The sequence below is a fragment of the Synchiropus splendidus genome, chromosome 4 (genome assembly GCF_027744825.2).
Source record: "Synchiropus splendidus isolate RoL2022-P1 chromosome 4, RoL_Sspl_1.0, whole genome shotgun sequence".
Lineage (NCBI taxonomy): Eukaryota > Metazoa > Chordata > Actinopteri > Syngnathiformes > Callionymidae > Synchiropus > Synchiropus splendidus.
Window position 1 is genome coordinate 5,618,322 of NC_071337.1, and position 22,976 is coordinate 5,641,297.

The 22,976-nt window shown below is 46.9% G+C and overlaps 1 protein-coding gene and 1 non-coding gene across 2 annotated transcripts in view; one reads left to right on the forward strand and one right to left on the reverse strand.

Annotated features, from left to right (window-relative positions):
* The first annotated feature begins 238 nt into the window (after positions 1-238).
* Positions 239-22,976, forward strand: part of cica (capicua transcriptional repressor a) — a 35,990-nt gene continuing 13,252 nt past the window's right edge. Inside the window, exons 1-11 of the mRNA XM_053863892.1 lie at positions 239-442; positions 7,979-11,567; positions 11,633-11,891; positions 17,903-18,034; positions 18,498-18,651; positions 19,171-19,270; positions 19,337-19,519; positions 20,426-20,552; positions 20,861-21,024; positions 21,707-21,830; positions 22,876-22,958. Coding sequence (XP_053719867.1) covers positions 8,175-11,567; positions 11,633-11,891; positions 17,903-18,034; positions 18,498-18,651; positions 19,171-19,270; positions 19,337-19,519; positions 20,426-20,552; positions 20,861-21,024; positions 21,707-21,830; positions 22,876-22,958 — 4,719 coding nt within the window. The 5' untranslated portion in view covers positions 239-442; positions 7,979-8,174. The remainder of the gene's footprint in view (positions 443-7,978; positions 11,568-11,632; positions 11,892-17,902; positions 18,035-18,497; positions 18,652-19,170; positions 19,271-19,336; positions 19,520-20,425; positions 20,553-20,860; positions 21,025-21,706; positions 21,831-22,875; positions 22,959-22,976) is intronic.
* Positions 3,721-3,793, reverse strand: trnaf-gaa (transfer RNA phenylalanine (anticodon GAA)). The gene has a single exon. It is a non-coding gene; the product is annotated as a tRNA-Phe (tRNA).

Here is a 22,976-nt window from a genome sequence, read left to right on the forward strand (position 1 = left end):
ACTCCAGGTGGAGCTGACTAGTTTAGTGCGTGTGGCGGATACGCCCACCGAGGCCTCTGATTGGTTGCTGCAGCCTCCCTCACCCAACAGCTGTTCTGTGTTTTCCCACACTTGGATTGGCCGCGACGCGCCGTCCATCAAATTTACTTTGCGGCGAAGCCCCGCCCCTCGCTCGCATCCTCGCTTTGCCATTGGCTACTGTACTCGTCCGCGCGCTGCCATTCGCTGGCCCGACTGGTTGTCAAGGCTTTGGGCTTCATTCACCATTTTGCGAATGTAGTGTAGAATGTACAGGGCAGGAGTTTTCCTTCCTTAAGTTGCTCTGCCGAGAGAAACATGCGCGGAGGCTGAGTCCCAGCCGCGGACCTGTGGACGGCCCTGCCCTGTGTCACGCTGCGGACTCGGCGGAGCGGCGCACCGGGCTGTTCGTCTCGCTGCTGCCGTGAGTAGAAGCCGAGCTCCGCTCTCCCTCCTGCAGCACTGCAGTGGGCATGTTGTGTCTGTCCCGGCCGCTGACGCCGCTGCCATCCCCGGGCTCGGAGGGAAGGAGCGCGCGGGGCGTGTGGCGCTCGGTGTCCGGCCCGCGGGCGGCTGGAGTGGCTCGCGCGGGGAGGAAGAAGAAAAAAGGGAGCGGTGCTGGAAACTTTTCCACTAGAAAACCGAGGAGACGCCACGCGAGTGTCGCTAGACTTGCGAAAACAAGTGTCTTTTCTTCCTCTTTTCCAGCCGCGCAGCTCCTCCGGTCGGCTGTGTGTCGCCCTCCGAGGGCCTAGTTTGTCTCCCGACACTCTTCTCCAACACTTGGAGCGACTTGACGACGACGACGCGCGAGCCGTGCAAAGTTCCCCCGGCAGCCTTAGCTTCGTCCCCGGGCAGCTGTCACTGTCGGATGGGGCCGAGAAGCCACTTTTCCAGCGCAGTTGTGTCATCAAAGTTTGTGACGTTTCGCCCTGCCGTGCACTTCCGCGGAGCGCAGAGGCCTGTGTGCGTGCTATCCGGGGTCAGACGCGTCCGTTGGAGCGGCTGTGGCCCGGTGATGGGGGCGGCGGGAGTCGGCCTCGCGTCAAGCCGAGGCCCCTGCCTGCGGTGTCACTCTGGTAGTACTCGCTACTACAAGGGCTTCCACCATCCAGCTCGACCGGGGATGACGACATCCCCTGCTCCAGTTCTGCGTGCAAAGTTAACAACCGCTCTGCTGTTGGGCAGCACACAGAGTGTTTGTCAGGCCGGTCAGCACCGAGACATACTTCAGTGTCAGTGCACCACTCAGGCTGTCTGCACGACAACACGTCGAATTGATGTAATAACACGTGTAATAATGGCTCTAGATTTATACCCCGAGGAGCTGACGGCGTAAGCGAGATAATAATGCAGATAAATCATGTCTTAAGTGGCTGTGTTGGCATTCTCACCTCCCTCCAGTGCCCCATCACAACTGCATAAATATACATCACCTGGAAACACGTGTTAAAGGAGGCGGCTCATGGGAGTTAACTCACCTGGATAAAAACCCTCAGGTTGTGTTTCTCAACATGAACAGATGGAGATGTGTGAGATTATGTTTTAGATTCCTTTTTTTCTGCGCTATATTTCACATTGCTAATCTCATAAAGGTTGTGTCAGTGAACGTGGTTGCCACATGTGTTTGTCTAGTCTTGTGCTCCGGCCTCCTCGTCTCCGCTGTGGCTTCTGGGTCAGACACATTCTTTATTTAAGCGTCTTCATCGTCTTTATGCTTATTGAGTTCCTCATATCTTCTCCTGCTGCCAGACGCCGCTTGTCTTTGTCATATTACTATGGAGGTTTCCCGCTCCTTCTGTGGTCTTCCTCCTCTCTGTAGACGTCCTGGTGGTGGTGCCCCATTTGGGCGTCTCCAACCTTGTTTCTTAGAAGCTCACAATGGGAATGGCTGAAATGATGTTGCGGGTCGAGTCCTGAGGTCCCCATCACCGGGCCACAACCGCTCAAACGGACGCGTCTGACCCCAGATATGACGTACACAGGCCTCTTTGCTCCGTGGAAGTGCACAACAGGGTGAAACATCACAAACTTTGTTGACAGAACTTGACTATAAAAGTCGCTTTTCGACCCCATCCGAGAGTAGACCATATAGCCTGCCGCTGTGATTCGTCAGGAGCTGAACCTGCTTCATTGCTCCCCACTTGCGTAGTATGGAGTTGTGTTTTTGTGGATCAGTGCGGAGACGTTCCATTTCAGGGTCGTCCAAGAAACTGGCTTGTTTTTGTGGCTCATTCCAGAACTGGAGAACACTCACAAAAAAGTTCTTTACTGCTGTGAAGGGTGTTGTTTCCTCTTCTCACTAACAACCAGTGCTGTTTTTATTTATTTAAATGAGGGTGTAGTCCAGAGCCAGGGTGAGTGATATATGGAGTCCTTCGCTTTAAGGTAATATGCAAAGTTCGAATCTGTCGATGTGACTGTGGTGAACAGATGCACATCGACTTTTCTGATATTGTTATTAGTTGGGGGTTTTTCTGTGTGAAATATGATATTGAACCGAACATCAGATGGTCTTGGAGATGGCGTCAGACTAGAAGCACAGTTTGGAATTGAAATGGCGGTACTGAAAAGAACGGAGCAGCCTTATGATGCGCCACTTGAGCACCATGTGGAGTTCAACATTTACAACAAGGAATGCCGGATAGGAAGGAAGGCTCTTCTGGGTGATGCTAACTAGTTTGGCTATGGTTGTCTACTGATGCGTCAAGTCAAGCCATTTGGAGGGAACCTGGCTTCTGACATGAAGTTTATAAGTCCTTCATGTGTTGGAGTAGCGGAGGCTTGGCTTCTGGTCGTTTTGTAGTAGGAAGACAGTTGAGATGGACACAAAGAGAGGACAGGTGTGATCAGGGAGGATGATCGAGGTGGGCGACGGCTGAGGAGGCTGACTAGAGGTGGTGACAGAAGAAGAAGGACTATTGTAAACATCATGGTAACTTGTCACAGACCCACAGCCGGTGCCTCCTGGTTGTCTAGTCGGACTGTCCAGGTTTTCCTCGCCTTACAAGCACTTCTTTTCAGTTCTGTGTCTAAAGACGGCCTGGGAAAATTGCTGAGTAAGCAACTCGCATTGAAGTAAAAAAAAAAAACCTAATGTTTTTGGTAATATTTGAGTGATATATCTTAGTTAAATAGCAACTATCGTGGCTCTTTCTGTAGCTCAGAAGTGGATTTATAGTTTTGTATATCGAGGGTCAAATTGTTTTGCAGATGATGTGATGCTGTTGGCTTTTTTCTTCTCTTAAATGTTTTTTGTTTTGTTTTTCACACGAGCTGCGTGTTTGCGAGGGAGCAGAGATGATTGATCGGAGTGCGAGTCGGTCCACTCTGCTGCGCTGTGGTGAATGAAAAGAAGCTTAGCCAGGAGGCAAAGCTCTTGATTTTCCAATCAGTTTCATTCCAGCCCTGGAATACGGCCATAAACTCGTGAGCGAACGTGAGCGTGGAGGAGTCAGGTGGGTGAAGGTTGGAGACCATGTTGTCGGCTGGAGTGGCAGCTGCCTGGTTTTCGGTGATGTCTTCTCTGGCTCTTCACACGTTTTGAAAAAGAAGTGGCTGCACTGTGCAATAGTTGAGCGAAAACTACTGTGTTTTAAACTTGAAAAGCACTCAGAGAGGGCAAACCTCTTCCAAGCAGCTTCCGTACCGCCCAACGACAGTATTCTTAAAAAATAATATTTAAAAGGGAACCCAAGTGGCTGCCGAAACCCGGGATCGAACCAGGGACCTTTAGATCTTCAGTCTAACGCTCTCCCAACTGAGCTATTTCGGCACATGCTTATAAAGGGGGGCGGAGGGGACATGAACATGTACTTTGAGTCACGTACACAGTTTATGAAGTACAAATTCCTGGATCCTGACTCTCGAAATTGAGTCATTTGACCCTTGTCCCACTTCACATATTTCCCAAAAATTTCATCCAAATCCGTCCGTAACTTTTCCAGTTATTTTGAAGACAGACAGACAAACCGACGCCGTCGAAAGCTCCTCGGTGGAGGTAGTGAGTTTCAAGCTCATACTGAAGTTAGCTCAAGCCTGCCTTGGAGTCACAGCTACTATGAGTACATGTCACACTGCGGGAGGGTAAACACTGTTGTACAAACAGCAAACTTGTAACCTCGTGCTACGAGTGTGTCTGATAGGCAGAACGCTCCACTGTGACCAGTAATATAGGAGCCTCATGCCTACTATAGCTGCCATATGGCTCCTCTGCTCTGTTTCACACCGAGAGCTGCAAGTTGCATCAGGTATTTGTCGAGGCGCTTATCATAAGGGCCATGACTCTGACACCAGCTGTTGCACTAGTGAGTAAACACACGTAACGTACTGCCGTCGTGACAGAGCAACTGGGCCACTGCCAAATGATTTTATGGCCGTTGTGATATGATGACTTATCGGCTTTAAATGGTGTCCTCACACGCTGAGTGGCACGGTCTTAAAGCTGCAGGCGCTGGTCTTGGAATGCAGATGATTGTCTGCGAGTGTGTGTTGTTTTTCTCAGTCCTGATGTCGATCATACGTCTAATGACGATAGAGGGTAGATACCATCAGTGTTGGTCAAGGTAGCTTTGAAAGGCAGTTCTTTTACTTAAGTTCTTATTCAGTTGCTCTTTGTTTTGCCGAGATGTTTTGTAGATAAATACCAGTGACCCGAAAGCACTGTAGAGATGGAGTGTAACCACAGTAATAGCAGACTTGAGCCGACCCGAGAGAAGTGTGTTGAGCCTCACAGTTTAGGAATGTGAGTCTATCAACGTGACAATCTGTTAAAGCGAGCGTTATGAATTGCCTAAAGAGTGCGGCAGGCAAGTTGTATTCAATAGTACATTGTGAAACCAGTCTGCGGATCTTGGCACTTTAACTGCATCAGAAATAACCTCCTGATGAGGAGGAGCAGAGAAGAAGTGGGAACATCTACCGTCCATATGCTAGGACCACACTGACAGAACTGCAATCGCAGGAGTGACAAAGGAAATTAAAATCTTAATTTTCAAGAAAATGTATCTGTTGCAGCAGTTGCAAGATTATTCTGGAGAAAAGACCAAAAGTAACTGAAGGTTAGCAACACACAACAATACTATTTTGGGGGAATTCTGTTTGGCCAGTTGCACTTTGAGCGTGACTTATTTTTGTTATACTCTAATCCACTGTGATTTGTTTTCAGAACATCTCCAACAAGCGTTTATCATTTGTTGTTTTTACGAAGGAGGGGACGCAGTCTGTGTCGTGGGCTTGTGGTTGCTTCCAGGTTTGCTTCCCTCTGCGCAATTTCCCCCAAACACATGTTCCACCCAAATACAGTTCACGCTTGGCCGAATTTCCCGCCCGGTACCTACTGGTTTGTGCAGGCCAGTTCAGCAACGCTACTGCCCCCTGCTGTCCCAATGAGCTAATTGACTAATAACAAACATAGGGTAAATGAGCTGCTTGGCCAAGGCCTACACTCTCTGGGTGCTTTGTATAGTTGACGTCCTGCCTTCCGTCTTCTGGGAATTTAAAGATATTTCAACCGTTGTCCTTAGCACTAACGTAAAAGTGCCACTTAACGTCACGCTGCCAACGCAGGGGAAACACCTTATGCTTGGTCCTCATTGCTGCTTCTGCACACAGCAACCTATCTCTAGTCAGATCAGAACACTGGTTTATGTGGAAAATGGAAACGAAACTTTGTTTCTTGGGTGTCTTCTCTTAATCTTGGTGTTGACATTTTGTAAACAGGGACTGATGTAATGAGCTGCCTCTGTCTCTGCCGTCAGTTTTTCACTGTTTTATTTTGTATTTATTCCTCTATATTGCTCTGTCATTCTCACGCACAAAGGTCGCATTGCTGGTGCTTTTGACACACATGTTGCCCTCCCCGAAATAGACGACCAAGTCGAGGCAGAATGCGAATTATTCTGTTTAGTAAGGCGAAGTGAGGAGTGAATGTCATGGCAGTTTTGCAACCGCAAACCGATCAGTGAGTCAAGAGTCAGTTGTGGCTTTCTGAGGTGAGCTTGTCTGAATGTTTAATTTCCTCCGCTTCTTCTGAACTTGGTCTAGTCGTCATTGCTCCGCGGAGGCACACATCCCGCGGCAAGTGCCACATGTATCAGTCTCACAGCAAACAAAGCGAACGGCAGTCCTGCTTCCAGAACATCCATCTGTTTTGCTTTGCTTTTAAAATGGCAGACGTGCAGTGAATGAGTCTGGTGGTCAGAGAGGGGTTTTCTGAATGACTCTGTCGTGGCAAAGAGCAGAACTGAATGACTCTGGTGCGGAATAACAATCATTCCAAACAAGTCTGCTATTCTCGATGACTGAAGCACGAACCAGGACCCAGATTAAGAGTGGAGCGAGAAAGATATGAGAGAGAGAGTTGTGCGAGAAAAGAGATGAATGTGGGAAGGAGATATAAATGAAGGCATGCTACTCAAAAAAGAGATTTAAGAATAAAAAGTAACATGGTTAGGTAATGGTCCTCCACAGGAAGTGGAGTTTGTTGGGGTGGATCAAGTCTGCTTTCAAATACAAGATAAAGGTCGCCTCAGAGGGAGAGAGAGAGAGAGAGTGAAAGACTGTGTGTGTGTGTGTGTGTGTGTGAGAGAGAGAGAGAGAGTCAGGGAGGGTTTTAGCGTGTGAGTAAAGAAGGAATTCCCCCGCCTATGCTGCCTCCGCCAAAAAAGCAGCGCGTGTGTGAGTGCAGGAAGGCTTGTCCGGGCAAATAACAAACTGCTCCTCACTATTTCCATGGAGAGTACTAAAGCTACATGTTGCTCAGCTACATTGCAGTTTGATAAAGTATGGTGTGGAAGCAGCAGCCCTTGTTTAATGTGAGTAGAACCTGTTTGTACCACACATTAATTTTTAATCTCATTTGCAAATGATTGTAAAAAGTGTTTCTTCCTCAAGGTGGGAGCAGTGACTACTTAACTTGGTTGTTATCTGAACTTAAAGAAGTTGAGACTCACATCTGAACTTGAGTTGAGACTCACAATCCAGAACATGTCCGAGTGAGGAACATTCTTTGAATGAATGGGGCTCTGCTTCATGACCACAAATAGGGAGGGTGTTGGTTAGATTGTTCTTAATCTAGCAGAGCATGAACAAACTAGTGAGTGGTGTTAGGTCAAATGGTCCCTTACCTTTTAAGGCCTTGTGGGCATGTCCCACTGTCAGGTGCAGATGACATCATCATCCTAGCCTGGGAATATTGCACCACTCAATGGGCTTTTTTAGAAGGTGGACTTTTGTAAAACATGCTGCTCTACAACTGCAATTTGGATTAAAATAAAGAGAGTTAATCTGAGGGTGGCAGCAAAATGTTAAAAGACACTTCTATTTTGGTGCAAGATGGCGTCCACAAGTTGGTTTTGAAGTCAAGTGTTGAGGATCGAGAGAACAAGATTGGCTGGAAGCCATTTACTCCGCTGGGCGTCTTTATCCTCCAGAGGGTGAGAAACTGCGTAATCTTGAGCCCTTAGCTAATGCTAATCTGAATGAGCAAGTTGAGCTTGCCTCCATGGTCAGGTGCTACGGGCACGTCCTTCTGGGAGAAGGTCCCTGCCCATGAAGTCTGAGCCATATGTGACTCATGACAGCACTTTTTCTGTGCAGGAGGGAAAAAATAGCAGTAGTTTCATACTTGTTTACAAATGTTACAGCTATCAAAATACTAACTACATCTGTTTTTTTTTTCTTACGGTTGATCTTCATATTTTGTCCTCATGTAGTTATGGCTGAAAACAGACACAGCTTGTTTCTTCTTTCTCCTCCAGGTGCCGGTTTACTTTTAAGACTCACTGAGTCAGAAGCGCAGTGACTAGGGATCAGGGATAAACAGTAGCAACCTGTGTAGTGTGGTCTTGTGCTCATTATATAAGGCAGCTAATTTTATCTTCTTGTTTGACAAACGCTTAGTTGATACCTAATCTATTCCACGAAGGTAACCATTGGTCTCTCTTTTTTTCTCTTTCAGATTGTCTTAAATAAGGTGGAGAATCGCACAACTTGGTGAAGACAGAATGACTAACAGTGGTCCTGGCAGAGGCTGAAGATAAGCCGAAAGGATTTCAAGGGATAAAAGGAAAACAAGGCGGCGGGAGACGTGCAAGCGAAGATCTTTGGAATAAATATAAAATCTTATTTGGAACAAGGAATAACTAGATGAAAAGATGAAGCCGATAAAAAAGCAGGGCCGGCGCTCCCCCCCCTCAACGCGGGCAAAAGGGGGGAAGCGACGTGGCGCAGGCGATGCGACAGAAGGAGGAGAGAAGAGAGACTCTGATGAGAACAGAGAGAGGGATCAATGCAGATCTCCTCAAAGCCATACCACCTCCTCTTTCTCGTCTGGTTTTCACTCGTCCCACGTGGAGCCAATCAGGGCTGCGGACACTGATGGAGACGGCCCAGGCAGGGATGGACTTTCTGGGATACTTGTTGAATCCAGTAAAATCGTGCCACCATCAGATGACAGACCAAGGCTGTTGGTTTTGAGTGGTGGCAGCCACAGTGACAGTGGTGGTAGCAGCTGCAGTAACAGTAGTACACCGAGCGCCAGCAACAGCCCAAACCCAAGCTCCAGTCGGAAAACAGCCACCTTTAAAGCGCGGGTTCCCAAGAAGAAGTACACGTCTGAACACTGCTCAACTCATGCTAGTCATCCGTCATCCAGCACACCCCCTCCGCTACTGAGTGGGGCATTTAACACAGGGTCAACTGGTTCTGCAAGTCCCACTAGTGTCTCTAACCCTGACAGTAGCAGTCAGAATAATAACTTAGTTAATCTTCACCACATGGCTCCTGGCATGCTGGTATCTCAGGACAGCTCACCTGGACCTCCCACTCTATCGCTGGGCGGGGACAGAGGAAACCCAGGGGAAGTTGATGGTGTGAGTGGTGGAGAGCGAGTGTCTCCCAGCCCCTTGCCCCGTTGCTCTTCAACAGACACTGCCAGCGAGCACTCAGCAGATTTAGAGGTAGTTGGTGATGCACAGACTACTATCTCCACTCATCTATCTTCGCATCTACCTGAAACACTTGCTGATGCCCTTGCCAAAGGGCTTAAAAATCAGCGTGTTCTCGCCCGTCAGCCAATGACCAGGAGTGAGAACGGAGACAGGAGAAATGAGAGGAGTTTAAACTTGGTGTTTCGAGCTGGGGTGGTTCGTAAAGTCAGCGGTGAATACGGCAGCCTGGAGGTGCAATTGAATGGTGAGAAGACTCTGTGCCGCTTTCCATATAGACACAACAGTCCCCCAGGGGTCGTCGATATTATTCTTGATGCACCACCTCCAGGTGTACAACCAATTCCGATTGGCACCCATGTTTGCGTACCATTCAGCAACGAAGGCTGTGAAGGACCATGGTACAGGGAAGGCGTGGTGACCCAAGTGGATACTCATCCTGCAGTTGCAAATCGTTACCGTGTCCTCTTGTCTGAAGAAAGACATTCCTCTGTGAGTGAAAAGGAAGAAGGAAGAGGTGTTGCCAGTGCCACCCAGGCAGTGTGGGTGTCCCGTCAAACACTCCGGCTCCTCGTGCCACCTTGGGACTTAGATCTGCCAACCGGATTTGGAAGGGACGGAGAGGAGGCGGATATCAACAAAAAGAGAGAGCAGGAAGACAGGGAAGAAATGGATGTGGAACAGGAGGTGTGTCGTTTGAGCCAGGGAATGATGCCAGGAGTAGCAGCTATGTTGGGAAGGGGAATTTCCTTTCCAGGCGTAGTGGCTGTTTCCTCTACTGGCTCCATCATTACCTCTCCTGTAACCCAGGCCTCAGTCCTTAACCTTGCTCCGGGAAGGGAGTGGGAAATTGAAAGAGACACCCAGAGGAAACTGGAGAGAGAGATGGAACGGGAAAGGGAGACTAGTGCAATGCAGCAGCAGCAGCATCACCACCATTCGTACATGCCACTTACACCAGAAGAAGACAGAGAAGTGTCCCAATTTAACATGGTCCCTATGGGGACAATCATACCTGGGGCCAAACCAATGGCACTTCCACAACATCGCCATATTGTTTCAAAGCCCCCACCTAGCTACCTCAACCCTCACCGGCCAGTTCGAAGCATTGGGATTTCCCCAGCGCACCTGTCCTTAAATACACACCCTCCTCCTTCGCCTGTACTGCTTGGACTTGACTCAGCAGGTGGTACCACTGTAATTTCCACACCACAGCTCCCTCCGCTTCCTCCCATCTCCTCTTCTTCAACATCTTCATCAAGAAATGAGAAGGTTTTAGGAAGCTCATCTGCTGGGGGACATGGTGGTAATAACGGTTCCGGATCCGGTTCGACCTCCTCCTCTTCTTCACGATCGCGCACTCCTCTCACTGCTGCTCAGCAGAAGTATAAAAAAGGGGATGTGGTGTGCACGCCAACTGGAATCCGCAAAAAGTTCAATGGTAAACAGTGGAGGAGACTTTGCTCTAGGGAGGGCTGCTCCAAGGAGTCACAGCGCCGTGGATATTGCTCACGACATCTCTCAATGAGGACCAAAGAAATGGAAGCCAGTGGAGCAGTGCGGGATCGTGGTGGTGCAGGCAGCACCGGTACCCTGACCCCATCAGATCTCAGACTAAGTGGTGGGAGAGCCAGCTCAGAGTTCGACTGGGATGAGACCTCACGGGAAAGTAGTGAGGCTAGTAGTCGTGGAGGAGATTCTCGACCCCGCCTGGTTCTACCGTCTCTGCTTCCGCAGGACATCTCTCGCTTTGACTTTGATGAGTGCGAGGCAGCCACTATGCTTGTGTCGCTGGGAAGCTCCCGATCAGGGACGCCTTCATTTTCTCCCATTTCCAACCAGTCACCGTTCTCTCCTACTCCCTCACCTTCTCCCTCTCCCCACTTCTGCTTCCGCCCGGCCAATTTCAGCCCTATCACGGCTCCTGCGTCTCTGACCCCACGCCGCCATCGACAGTTAAGTGGCACCAAAATGGGAACCCCAGGTTCTGAGCGAGATCGCCACTTGTCTGGCATCGCACCCAGTTTCCAAACCAATCTGACTTTTACAGTACCCATGAGCCCCAGCAAAAGAAAGCTAGACAGCCACACTCTTTCCACATTAGCGACAGTTCACGATTACCAGTGTAAACAGGAGCAGCAACATTTTGTCGGCACAGGAAGTGGTGACCCCAATCTTGCCCATAATACGGCTGCATTCCGAGTTCTTTCCCCTCAGAGTCAACCAACAACACCCTCATCACTGTCTTTCTCGCGACCACGCAGCGCCACCAGCAGACCATCCTCTTCTGCCGCATCTACACCACCCCCCATGCTTGTCTCCCCAACCCCCCCATCGCCACTGCCTCAGGAACCTTCACCCCGTCGTATTGTTCCCCATCGTGATTCTCCTGTAATAGTCCGCAATCCAGATGTCCCACTTGCTAAATTCTCAGACGGCCCACTCGGGAAGCGAGAGAGGAGTCGGTCCAGAGAGCACAGCAGTGTCCAGCATGCTACCCCACCAGGTCTACAGGCCCCAGTTCCAATCAATGGAGCCACAAATGGAGCAGCTCTCCTGCGAAACCCCACATCCACTCTTGTTCTAGTCAAATCTAGCTCGGTAAGAAAGTGACACTTTTTTTTTTTTTGCCTCTGGTGCAGAATTAATAAATGCCTTTCTTTCAGTCTCTAACTCTGGCATCTCATGCTGCCCCTTCGGACTCCACCACCATTGGCTCAACCTCAGCTGGATCTGTCCTGGCTGCATCTGGTTCAGGTGACAAGGAGCGCAAACCCGAGGGGCACCAAGAGACATCTCTAGGGTCACTTCAACAGCCAGTAGCCTGCCACCCTACACCTACTGCCCTGCTACCGCTTATACTGCCGGCAGAGTCTCCCCACCCGGCTCCACGCAAACAGATCATCATGGGACGTCCAGGGACAGGTATGTGAGCGCGAGTGGCACTAAGACAAGACCAGTCCTTCAACTTTGTCCCCATCAAAGCTAATAATAACATGGCAACTTATTAGACTGGTACATTTTTAGTCTTGTGTGATTTAAGTAAAGTTGCATCTTTGTTTGTATTGTAGAGTCTTCATTTCTTCATTAGAAATTGGAGTCTTTCATATTGACAATAGTGTCGACCTTGGACCATATAATGCTGTTTATGAGTGTTAAGTGGGCATTGTGGCTCAGTTGTGGTGCCTCATCTTGTGTATATTTGAAGGTTTTAATGATGCTAATATTGTGTTTAAGAAGCTGGAACCTCGGCTATGATGACTCGCTGCAATGTATGGGACGGAGAGATTGCTCTTCCCTCTCCAGGTCGCCAGGTCGACCAACTATGTACACGCAGTGTGAAAGCAGCTTTACAGAGCTCAGGTTTAATTTAAAACTTTGTCCTGATAAGCGGTCGCCACACTGATGTTCGCCGCTGCATTTGCTTCATCAATTTGTTGAGCATATGTGATCACTAATATTTTTTATTTTGCCGAACTCAGCATTCTTTCCTGACTTCTCTTTTCTGAAATTTTACATAACGATTCATGGGCTGCCCAGCAATATGTTTATTCACTTTTTGAAAAAAAAAAAACAAAAAAAAAAACACGCAGAATCCAGAGAACAGTTACACAACGCTATTTCTGCTTCGCATTTCCTGCTTTCTGTCTTGGCTTACGTTCACTTCCATGTCTTCTGAGCCAGTGTTGAGAGTCACAACACCCACTTTTAAGGCTGCAGTTTCAGCCTTTTTTTTAACTGGAAGAATGCTATTTGACCACTACTTGCAAACCTGGGTTTCTCTGGAACCCATCTCACGGCGTACAACTGAAACTACAGTAATTGGAAGCATTGTGATGTGTACAGAGGCGTTAGATGCGCTGGTTTCTCAACCACAATGAATCAACATCTTCCAAGCTTTTGATATAATGAGGGCAGAGGTGAGGTGCATACAGTGCTAACGGAGATGTGTCAAGAATCAATAACACTTTTTTTCAGTGTTTACTGCTTGTCTTTGAACGTGTGCTTTTCTAGACAAGTTATGATGAATAAAGTTATGATGTCCGTGATGTTGCTGTCACCAGCCTGCCTCCAGTAGTGGGATGTAATGTTCGTGTTCAGCGGTGTTTGGAGCTTACTACTGGTTGAGAGGTTGTGTGTTTGTACTTACAAGCTCTCATGTGTCTGATTGTGCGTGTCAGAGATAAAGAGAACTTTTAAGAGTACGAATATTGACATGTCTAGACAGGCAGCAGAGGGCAACGAGGACGTCCACACCTCCTTCACAGACACACTCACACACACACATCAACACTCCATTTGGGGCATCAAGGTCACGTCCAGCCTGTTGTGGCTCTGTTTCATCACTCTCATCTAGAACTAAAGCTCTGATGGTATTGCTGCTTGTTGTCATGGATACAGTTTCCACCAGTAGAATTAGAACAGTAAGGCGCAGAGACCCGCGGTGATTACACTTTTATTTTCCCCCTCACATCCTTCGCACTGCCGCCAACCACCACCTGCCTCGGTAGAGTAACGTTTCTCCTGCCATACATTTTTAAAAACGCCTGGAGCCACAGCGGCTCCAGAAACAAACACGCAGTGGAAGCCCCCGCGGCTGAGATCCCACCTAAATATAGAGCCACCGCATTAGCATCCCAAGTTTCATGACTGCTCACTTTAAGGGCATCTATCGGTGCGGAAAGCCTTGTCATCGACCACTGGCAGCAGGACCTGGCGCTGCACTCCTGCCCACTGGAAGGAGCGGTTATGGCGAGTGAATTGCCTGTTAAGGACAAATGCGTGTGTGATGGATAAGCGTGAATGTAGGTCTGTAAACAACGCTCTCACAGTGCTTCTCATCTGAAGTTATTCCCTCCTCTCACTCACCGTCACTGAGTTGCAGACCTCTGAACCCCTGGACCTTTGATTTTCTTTTCCTTTAAGGTGTCGCTGAGTTTCTTTCATTGATTTCAGGAGGTCAGATTATGAGTTATGTTATTGACTACATTATATCTGTGCTCATACTTGATACTATTTGGAATTGATTCCTCTTATCTCAGTCAGAAAATGCTCCACCATGATCGTAACTGTATGGACGTGTTCAGCAGCGACATTCAAGAGGGCTGTGGGTGTTCTGCTGCTGTCGATCGTCTACTTCAGTCTCCCACCTGTTGAGGTTCAGGAGTTGCCCTGGTTTGATGCTGGTAACCCAACGTGGCTGCAATGGTTGTCTTGAGCTTTTGTTTTCTACCAGCTCCTCTCAGCAGCATCGAGACCAGGGGTCTCCAACGGGTTCTCAGAGGGCCACAGTGTGTGCAGGTTTTTGTTCCAACTGAACAAGCGCACATTGTTTAACCATTTGTATAAGAATAATTTCAATTTTATAAGAATTTCAAGTCCATTCAGAGTAGTGGAAACCCTGGCCATTGTGTAGCGAAAAACATCCCTGAACAAAAGCAAACAGATGCTTTTGTTTGCTTTTGTTCAGGGATGATTCCTCCATGTTTGTTGTTGTTGTTCTCATCCTAGCTGCCACGTGTCTTGTGCACCAGTGTGATCAGTGGACCAGCGACTCCTGCACTTACAAAGGTTCCCTGTTGTCTGGAGAGCAAACTGTTCAACTAATTTAAAATGATTAAATGCGATTAAAATATTTTAACACGTGAATAATGATTAATTAATTATCACTGTTAACTCTTTTGTGGATCATTTTGAGAACCCTGATCTGAGTGAGAGTCCAATGCCATGCTAACCTAAGTTCTATTAGGACCATTTTCTCATGGTTTTCTAATATATGGGTGTAATATTATCTGGAAAATGAAGGGTAACAAATAGGACTCCAACTAACTCTGTCTTCCTCACTCTTGCATGTGTTGTGTGAGTGCACTCCAGAATACTACTGCCACCTGCTGTTTGCATGAGCTCACAGCAATCAATGATATGTCAGAAAAGCTGTCAAATTTATGTGTGCAAGTTTAATGTTGGGCAATAATATTGGGTAAAAATATATTGGGGGAGGTCTGTGCTAAAGGACGGTGCTGCCGTCCATGCATCCTTAGCTGTGATGTGCAGATATCTGGTGATGAATCTGTCCATTTCATTACATTCATAATTCTGTTTTATTTCATTCTTCATGCTAAATCTGTGACAGAATTATATTCAATAAGATTAATTTTGTTACTCCTCTTGTGAGTGCTTCTGAATCAAGAATATTTCTGTTCTTAAAATGCATTACATGAAAATTAAAAAGGAAAATAGACAAAATATTTCATAGAAAATAGAACATATTTCTTAGCTCAACTCTTCGGGGGCAGGAAGGTGCGGGTCCAGATCTCATTAGTCAAATGTGTTGTTGGTTTTAACGTGGAAAAGCTCTCACCAAACTGTAAATAGATCCTGTTTCTAAAGAAAGCGCATGCTTTTATCACAACTGTTGCGACGCTTCCACGGTGGAGATGGAATGTTTGGCGGAACAAACATTATCTGTAGTGACCACGACTGTGGGCGGTGGAAACCGTTAGTGTTGATGCTGCGCTTGCACTGGGTCACATTATGACGCTGCTGCGTCTCTACTTGCACCATAATAAAAGACAAGGTTAACACACTGGCTTCACTCAAACCAGCGACACAGACGGTTGTTTTTCAAGTGTTTTACCCAACATCATTGCACTGCTTTTGTTTATTGTTGCATTCTCTTTGCAACTGTATGCAGCACAGTCCAGGTATTTTAAAAATAGAAAATATACAATCATGTTTTTTTTTTTTTTACTGTCACGGGACCAAATTGACAGTGATGCAAGTGTCACACTTTGTTGTTCATGAGTGTTGCTTGATTCAATAACAAAAGCGACGCTATTTCAGGAGAAATCTTTATCTCTTATGAGAAATATTTATCTCTTTAATCTCACTTCCTCAGTTGTTACACACCGTCGTCGTCAGAGGTGTAAAGGTCAAATTGAATCAATAAAAGTCACGTGACACCAAACTGAGAACCTCTCTGACCGCTGCAGCGGCAACACAGTATCACTTATAATCCCCATTTCTCATGAGTCAGAGCAGGCGGACTGTTTGCTATAAATAGATGGCTTGAATAGTTTATTTTCAAATAAAAAATGGATAGTGGACATCAGAGCACTGCAGCAGTTCATGTCCACGAGGACGTGAAAGAGGAGAGCCATTCTTTTATACTCATTCGGCACACGTGCAGAGGAAGCTGCTGCTGACCAGTCAAAGAAAAAAGACGTGGCAGCATCAGAGGTTATTTTGTTTTGCTGGTTTGTTAGGCAGTGTTGAGGTAACTTAAACCACATGTAGTTGAACTACATTGTTGACTATTATTTGCTGTAACTCGCTGGTAGTTAGACTATATTTACATTTTCTGCTGTTACGGGTAATTTTTTTGTAGTGAAACTATTCAAACAATGACTTTGGTGGTAAACATGAAATATTTTTTTCTGCTCAAAATTTCAAGATCTACTCTCAAGATTTGAGGATGATTTGTGTTGTAAAATATATTACAGTATAGACATCTCAGATCAGTCGAGACAAGTGAGTCTCTCGTCCCCTTCAGCAGTGGTACTTGCAACTACGGTGGCCTCAGGAGGACATTAGGCAAATCTCAAAACTATATAACATAAATTAGAACCAAGAAAGACACCATCCACACCCTAGTGCTCCTATGGCATTGGTATGACAACCCTCCCGCTACAACCCACGAAGCACCTGTGCTCCTCCAAGCTCTGCCATGGTTCTATTTGAGCTTGCTCATGATGATGCATTTCAGATGCGTCCGCAGACACAACCTTCCTGTGTGTGAATTTTTTGTAGGCTATTATAATTTTGTTCATACATTCCATATGCAGACCTATTTAACTCTGAGTTAAAGGAGTATAAGTTGCTGCCAAAGCTACTTTATTTTGCTGTAGGCTGTACTACATGTACTTTTACAAGCAGCCTGTGCAAAGTTTTGTCCCCAAGTCTCTTAGTTCCCATCATCCCATCAGTGATAAAATATGACTGCGATGGTTTTGACATTCTGCTGAGGATGTTTTTGAGCTCAATGGAGTGATGAGTATTTGCCTCACCCATCACACGACAGATCCTTATCCGTCAAGTTCATGGCTATCGAGTTCAATCGTGTGAGCGTCTGATCGAAGGCGCAGCAGACAGGGGTTCCCCTCTGCCAACAGATGGTTCCCTCACGTGATCAGCCCATCTCCCGCAAAGTTTATTTCAAGGTCCTTGAGAGACAGATGCTATCAAGGGTCAAACCTCAGATGGATGAGGCGATATGCCGAAATGAACCGCACAAGAGGTCACAGTTTTAAGTCATGGGCCGAACCAAATTTAGATTTGTCCAACAGTCTGTCACAGGAAATTAGAGCTTATGATATCAGTCACTTTTTGATTTTTGAGGGCTAATTTTGGCATGTGATCTCTCCCCGGTTCACCACTGATTGCTCCTCATAACACAGGAGTCAGCATAGTTTTTGGGTTAACTTTTCAATTTATATTGAGCCCACCACAGGTATTTAAAGCTCTTGCGATTCGGCCTTGAGTTTGACAATAATGTCTTTTCTTTCACACGAAGGACTTGAGCTAGGGTCAATGTCTTCTGCACAGGCCTTTAGCTCCGGACTTGAGTCTGTGTGAAGAGGTGGATGGATGTTATTTTGTAACTTACCTTAGTGTTTAACTAGGTAAAAAAAGTAGTTTATAGTGAGGTAAAATGAAAAACGGTGCAGTTGAACTGCTGTTGGTCAATAAGTGGCTCATAATCTGGGCACTTCACTGTAGTCATTTGTTTGTCCGTTATTGTACGTTTCAAAGCCTAATTTCTGCAGTTTTACTTGCTTTTAGTTTGTTTCTAACTGCCTCTAGAATCGACACATTGTTCCAGAGCAGATGCCTCATTCACCATCTAACTTCTGCCTTGTTTAATTGTGTCTCACCAGTGTGGACCAACGTTGAACCCAGATCTGTGCCAGTGTTTCCCTGGCATTCGCTGGTGCCCATCCTGGAGCCAAGCCAGTCAGGAGCTGCGGCCCAACCCACCGATGGACAGAACCTCGTCCACCAGAGCAAAGGTCGGACAAGTCATATGCCAGTCTTTCCATTTTGAAGTGCACTTCCAGCTTCGATAGGAAGTATTCCCGGTCATACTGTTGTAAAGTCTGTTCTGGCAGCTATAACTTTCAAGTCACATTTCAAATGATGCCTCCTGCCTACTGGCTGTTGATGGCAACACCATGCAGATGCAGCCTGCAGGTTTATTTTTCAACACCCTGTCGGCGTTCTGAATTCAGGATTGAGGACTATTTGAGTCCAAGGTCATTCTCGATGACATGAACCCGGGTCATGACCAAACAGACGAGCTCTGATAAGCACCACCTGAGCTAGACCAGAGCCGCTGCTCCAGTTCAGGTGGTTCAGCCTCCCATCAGATGTCAATGACCTTCAAAGGAAAAATGTGCCGCCACTCTTCACTGTCAAAGTTGAACCGACAGCTCCTCATTTGCATTTGACTGACACTCACACGTTCTGCTTCAGAGCCTCGCTGCGGGGTGGCACTGCTGAGCGACAGTCGATCTGGACCTCAAGACCACGGGAGAGGATCCCCCTCTCGTCCACCCTCAACTAATGACCATGCTTCTGCTGACCGGGCCGGACCTGACAGTGAGACCGAGAGCGACACAGACGACCCGTGAGTGGTTCACTTTCCTTTTTTTTATTATCAAGAAGCTCTTAGCAAACAAGCACAATAGTTTTCTAATAGCCGATGGTGTGTATGGCACGTAGCGTGTGTGTGTGTGTGTGTGTGTGCGTGCGTCTGGCAGCCTCTGCTGGCTCGATCCTCTCAGTCTCGGCCTCTATTCTCCTCGTCTGTCTGTGTTTTTGCTCTATTACAGTGACTCAGACGAGGTTGTCTGGTTTGTAGTGGAGTTTTTCAGTGTTTCAGGGTCGCCGTGCTCACAAAAGCCGTCGTCTGCTAGAGAAAAAAAAAACCCATCATCCTCTGCTAAAGAAACACCTCAGCAGTCTCTCAGCTCAGATACACAGACACCAGTAGAAAACTTTGTTGTTTTGTATGGCTGTCTTGTCAACCACTGCTTTTCCTTTGAGGACTGGATAGGTCGACCAACAATTCCCACCTCAAGCATACTCAAAAGCGGTTGCTTTTTTCCTGCCATGACTGCTGTCGATCTCGCCCTCGTGATCTCAGGTTTTCCCCCGCGGTTGCCAATGAACCGTCACCCTCTGTGGGTCCCATCAAGAGGAGGACTCAGTCCCTCAGCGCTCTGCCCAAGGACGGAGACCGGAAGGTCAGTTGCGCCACAAAATCTCTGCCTTGTCCTGGTCCTGGCTGATATTGTCCTGCCATTCCCCAGAGGGAGAAAGACCACATTCGTCGGCCAATGAACGCCTTCATGATCTTCAGTAAGCGCCACCGAGCCCTTGTGCACCAGCGACACCCCAACCAGGACAATCGGACAGTCAGCAAGATCCTGGGCGAGTGGTGGTACGCTCTGGGTCACAGCGAGAAGCAACAGTATCATGACCTGGCCTTCCAGGTGAGCAGTGTGTGCGGCTCAGTCCCGCAGTCTCACCCAGTCTGCCAAGTTATCGTGTTCTTTCTGTTGGCTCTGATTTCCTCCTTCAGGCCAAAGCCATTCACAAATGGGTCTGTACACACACATCGATTCCCCGTGGATTGGTTCAAGAGTCCCAACTAGCCAGGACGCAGCATTAACCTGCAGTGGTTACTGCTGCTATGTGGCCTGTGTTTATTTCCAGCTTTATTTCTGTCTGTACCTGGAACAGTTCTGAATTAAGTGTTCCACATTAACATCTGGACCCTGTAGACTCAGCACGGCCACCGTGGTCTCGCCCTGTGTGTCAGCCCACTTTCTCCCTCAGTTTCTACGGAGTTGTGCGAGAAGGTTTCCAAACGTGCTACTGCCACCTGTTGTCCGGTGGAGCTCATTTGTGCCCATTAACTCCCAGCTCCACAGAATGGTAGAGCAATTTTTGGAACCTTGGAAATCATAGTAAAGGGGTAGAATTATGTATTTAGAATGATTACAAAAATAAATAAGCAAAAGATTACACATTTTCCTGGTGCAATAGATAAAGATTTAAACTACTGTGTATTATATCAATCCTTTTTCAAATGCTATACAGAGTATCTGCTTATTTAGATAAGATGTTTACATAAGATAAATGTGGCCAAGCATTTTCTTGAGCCTCTCCCTGGTATTCCCTGGTTGTGGTGAGCGAGTGCTAATACTCGCAACAGGCTTGCACCCTGAGTAGGTTTCTGGTCAGTTACCAGGTGTCAACAAGGTGTTCAAGTGAGAAATTGAGACAGTTTAACAAAGTGAAAAAAATATAAATGGACGTTTATCGTTTTGGCCTGATTTAATTCATGTTTATTTAGGAGACGGGGTTAGTAAAAATCATTCCTTTTGACTGTGCAGGTGAAGGAGGCCCACTTCAGAGCCCACCCAGACTGGAAGTGGTGCAACAAAGACCGCAGGAAATCTCTCTCCGAGGGCCGCGGGACCCCGAAGGAGCCAAGAGAGAGGAGCATGTCGGAGAGCATAGGTGAGTGACTTGTCACGTTTATTGCTATTTCACATTACTTTTAAAGCTAAAAGATCTAGTGTTTCCATGTGTGCTTCACATTCCAGTCGCTGGTATCGCCGATTTTTTTTTCTTCATCTGTAATAATTAGTCTATTATATTCAAGACGTTTCTCCCCCAGGCTGTTTCAGCATGTTTAATTTAACTTTTGAAGAGCCTGAGAATGTCATTAAAAGTCGTCGAGGTAGCTGAAAGTGTGAGCTCCGATCTCAAAACAGGCGAGTCTTCCTGAACTAATGCCTGGGTGCTGCTGCGACTCTGTTCCGCAGACTCTCAGCTGGAGTCCCAGGCGGTGGAGGGGAAGGTGGGAGGCTGGTCCGGAGGAGCAGATCGAAGAGGTGGAGGGTTGTTCGGCAGTCAGCGACCTCGCCCGCGAGCATTTTCCCACAGTGCTGTTCACACACTGGAGCAGAGAGAGAGACAGCTGGAGAAGGTGAGAGCGATTTTAGAGGACGTTCTTATCTGGAAACATAAAAAATGAACCAGTTTGTGTGTGAACACTAAATGACGGTGTTTAGTTGAGAATGACTTCAGATTTCTAGGAGTGTTCAGAGGAAAGCTACCCATGATGTTGATGTTTACAAGGAGAAGAGCACGACTGTCCTTATAAACTTAGCCATGCAACACTATAAAACTGCAGCATTTATGTGGTTCTCCAAGTCAGTTTTTTGTGGCTTCTCTGTTTGGAAAAAAATCAAATTAATCAAAATTAGCTTGTTGCTATCGTTCACCATCCCATGATTATCCAGCAAGGCTTTCATTGTTGCTAGGCAACGGAGCAGGTTGACACCCGTTGCAGCCGCGCTGCACAGATGCTTCTGAACTGAAGTGATTATCGATTCCTGAATTAATACATATGTCGCTTATTTTTTGCACATTGATTTTGGCACGGGCGCTGTTGCCCTGGCGGCACGCCAGAACTGCAGTACTACATGTATTAGAGTGGAGGTTTTTCTGTCTGCTACATGTGACTCTTTGACTGCAATGCATCATGGGAACTGTAGTGTGAGTTTACTGGCAGTTTAAAATGGACAATGGGAAGCTATGTCACATCATATAATCGTACGCATGAGTTTTTCGTGTTAGTTAAAACGCTGTGTGTCCGCTTCTCTCAGGACGAGAGCGAGGGCCTGTTCATGCAGCACGAGCTGCCACAGCCAGGTGGAGCCAGCGAGGAGGCGATCAGTGATGAAGAGCGCATGGTCATCTGTGAGGAGGAGGGCGACGATGACGTCATGGGTGAGTGGCCAATAGGCACACAACGGTGGTCAGTCGTTTCACATTTCTGTCTGACAATTGATTGTTAGACTCTAAGTAGCAACATTAGTTACGCAACTGACTCCAAACCTTATCTCATGTTGACTTGCATTCAATGGGGTTTGTTCCTTATTTCATACATTATGTGATGGTGTGAGCCATTCAACATTATCATGGAGATTCTTTTCTAGTCAATATTTTAGCATAACAATCACAAATCTTTTTTTTTTTGCTCATTATCGATAATATGAATCTGCTTTTTACCAAGGAATTACGTGCAAAAATAAGTGCATTACTCCCCACAGTTGGCCTGCTGTTTGTTTGTTGTATTTGGCTGTTATATTCATCTGGCTACTGGCTTCTTGTTTTATGTCACGGGTGAGGTCTCTTCAAATGGCAGTATTTACAACAGGTAACTACTACCTGTTGTAACTACCTTTCAGCAGTCAATACTCTCTTGGATGTGCTAATGCTAATCTTGCGGCATCTGAACTCCGTTTTCTGATGTAGTGAGTTGGATAGTGCTGCTGTCAAAGCCCTTCTTGGTGCCAGGCTGACGTCTCAGCTGTGACCTCTTTCCAGTAGCGGGAGTCATCGTACAAGTACACAACGTCAAGTGTGCCATGACGATGTGCAAGGGTTGTGCCTCAAAACAAACTGCGAACTGTGGCGGGTCAGAAGAGGGTTCTCTGCTGCTGCAAAAATCCTGAGGCACATACTGTAGAACAGTGGAATGTGTTGGGAGTTAAAAGTCCCTGTGCTGCGTACGTCACATACTGGAGCACTGCACCCTTTAACTAGTATTTATTAGTACTAGTAGTGGCAGTAGCAGCAGTAGTATTTGCCAGGGTGTGCACCAGATTTTAAATTCATTTTAATACACTTGAACACTTCAGATTTAGGCTTTAACAAAGACTACGTCTGTGGCGGTGTACCATGATTGTTTACATGTAGTTAGCAGTAGCAGTACTAGTAGTAGTATTTTTCCCCACTGGTTCCTGATTCCAGTTGTGGTCTGTTTCCACAGAGGATTCGTGTCCAGAAGGCTCAATTGACCTCAAGTGTAAAGAGCGGGTGACAGACAGTGACGAGGATGAGCCGGACAGCCAGGTATGTTCTGAACATCAC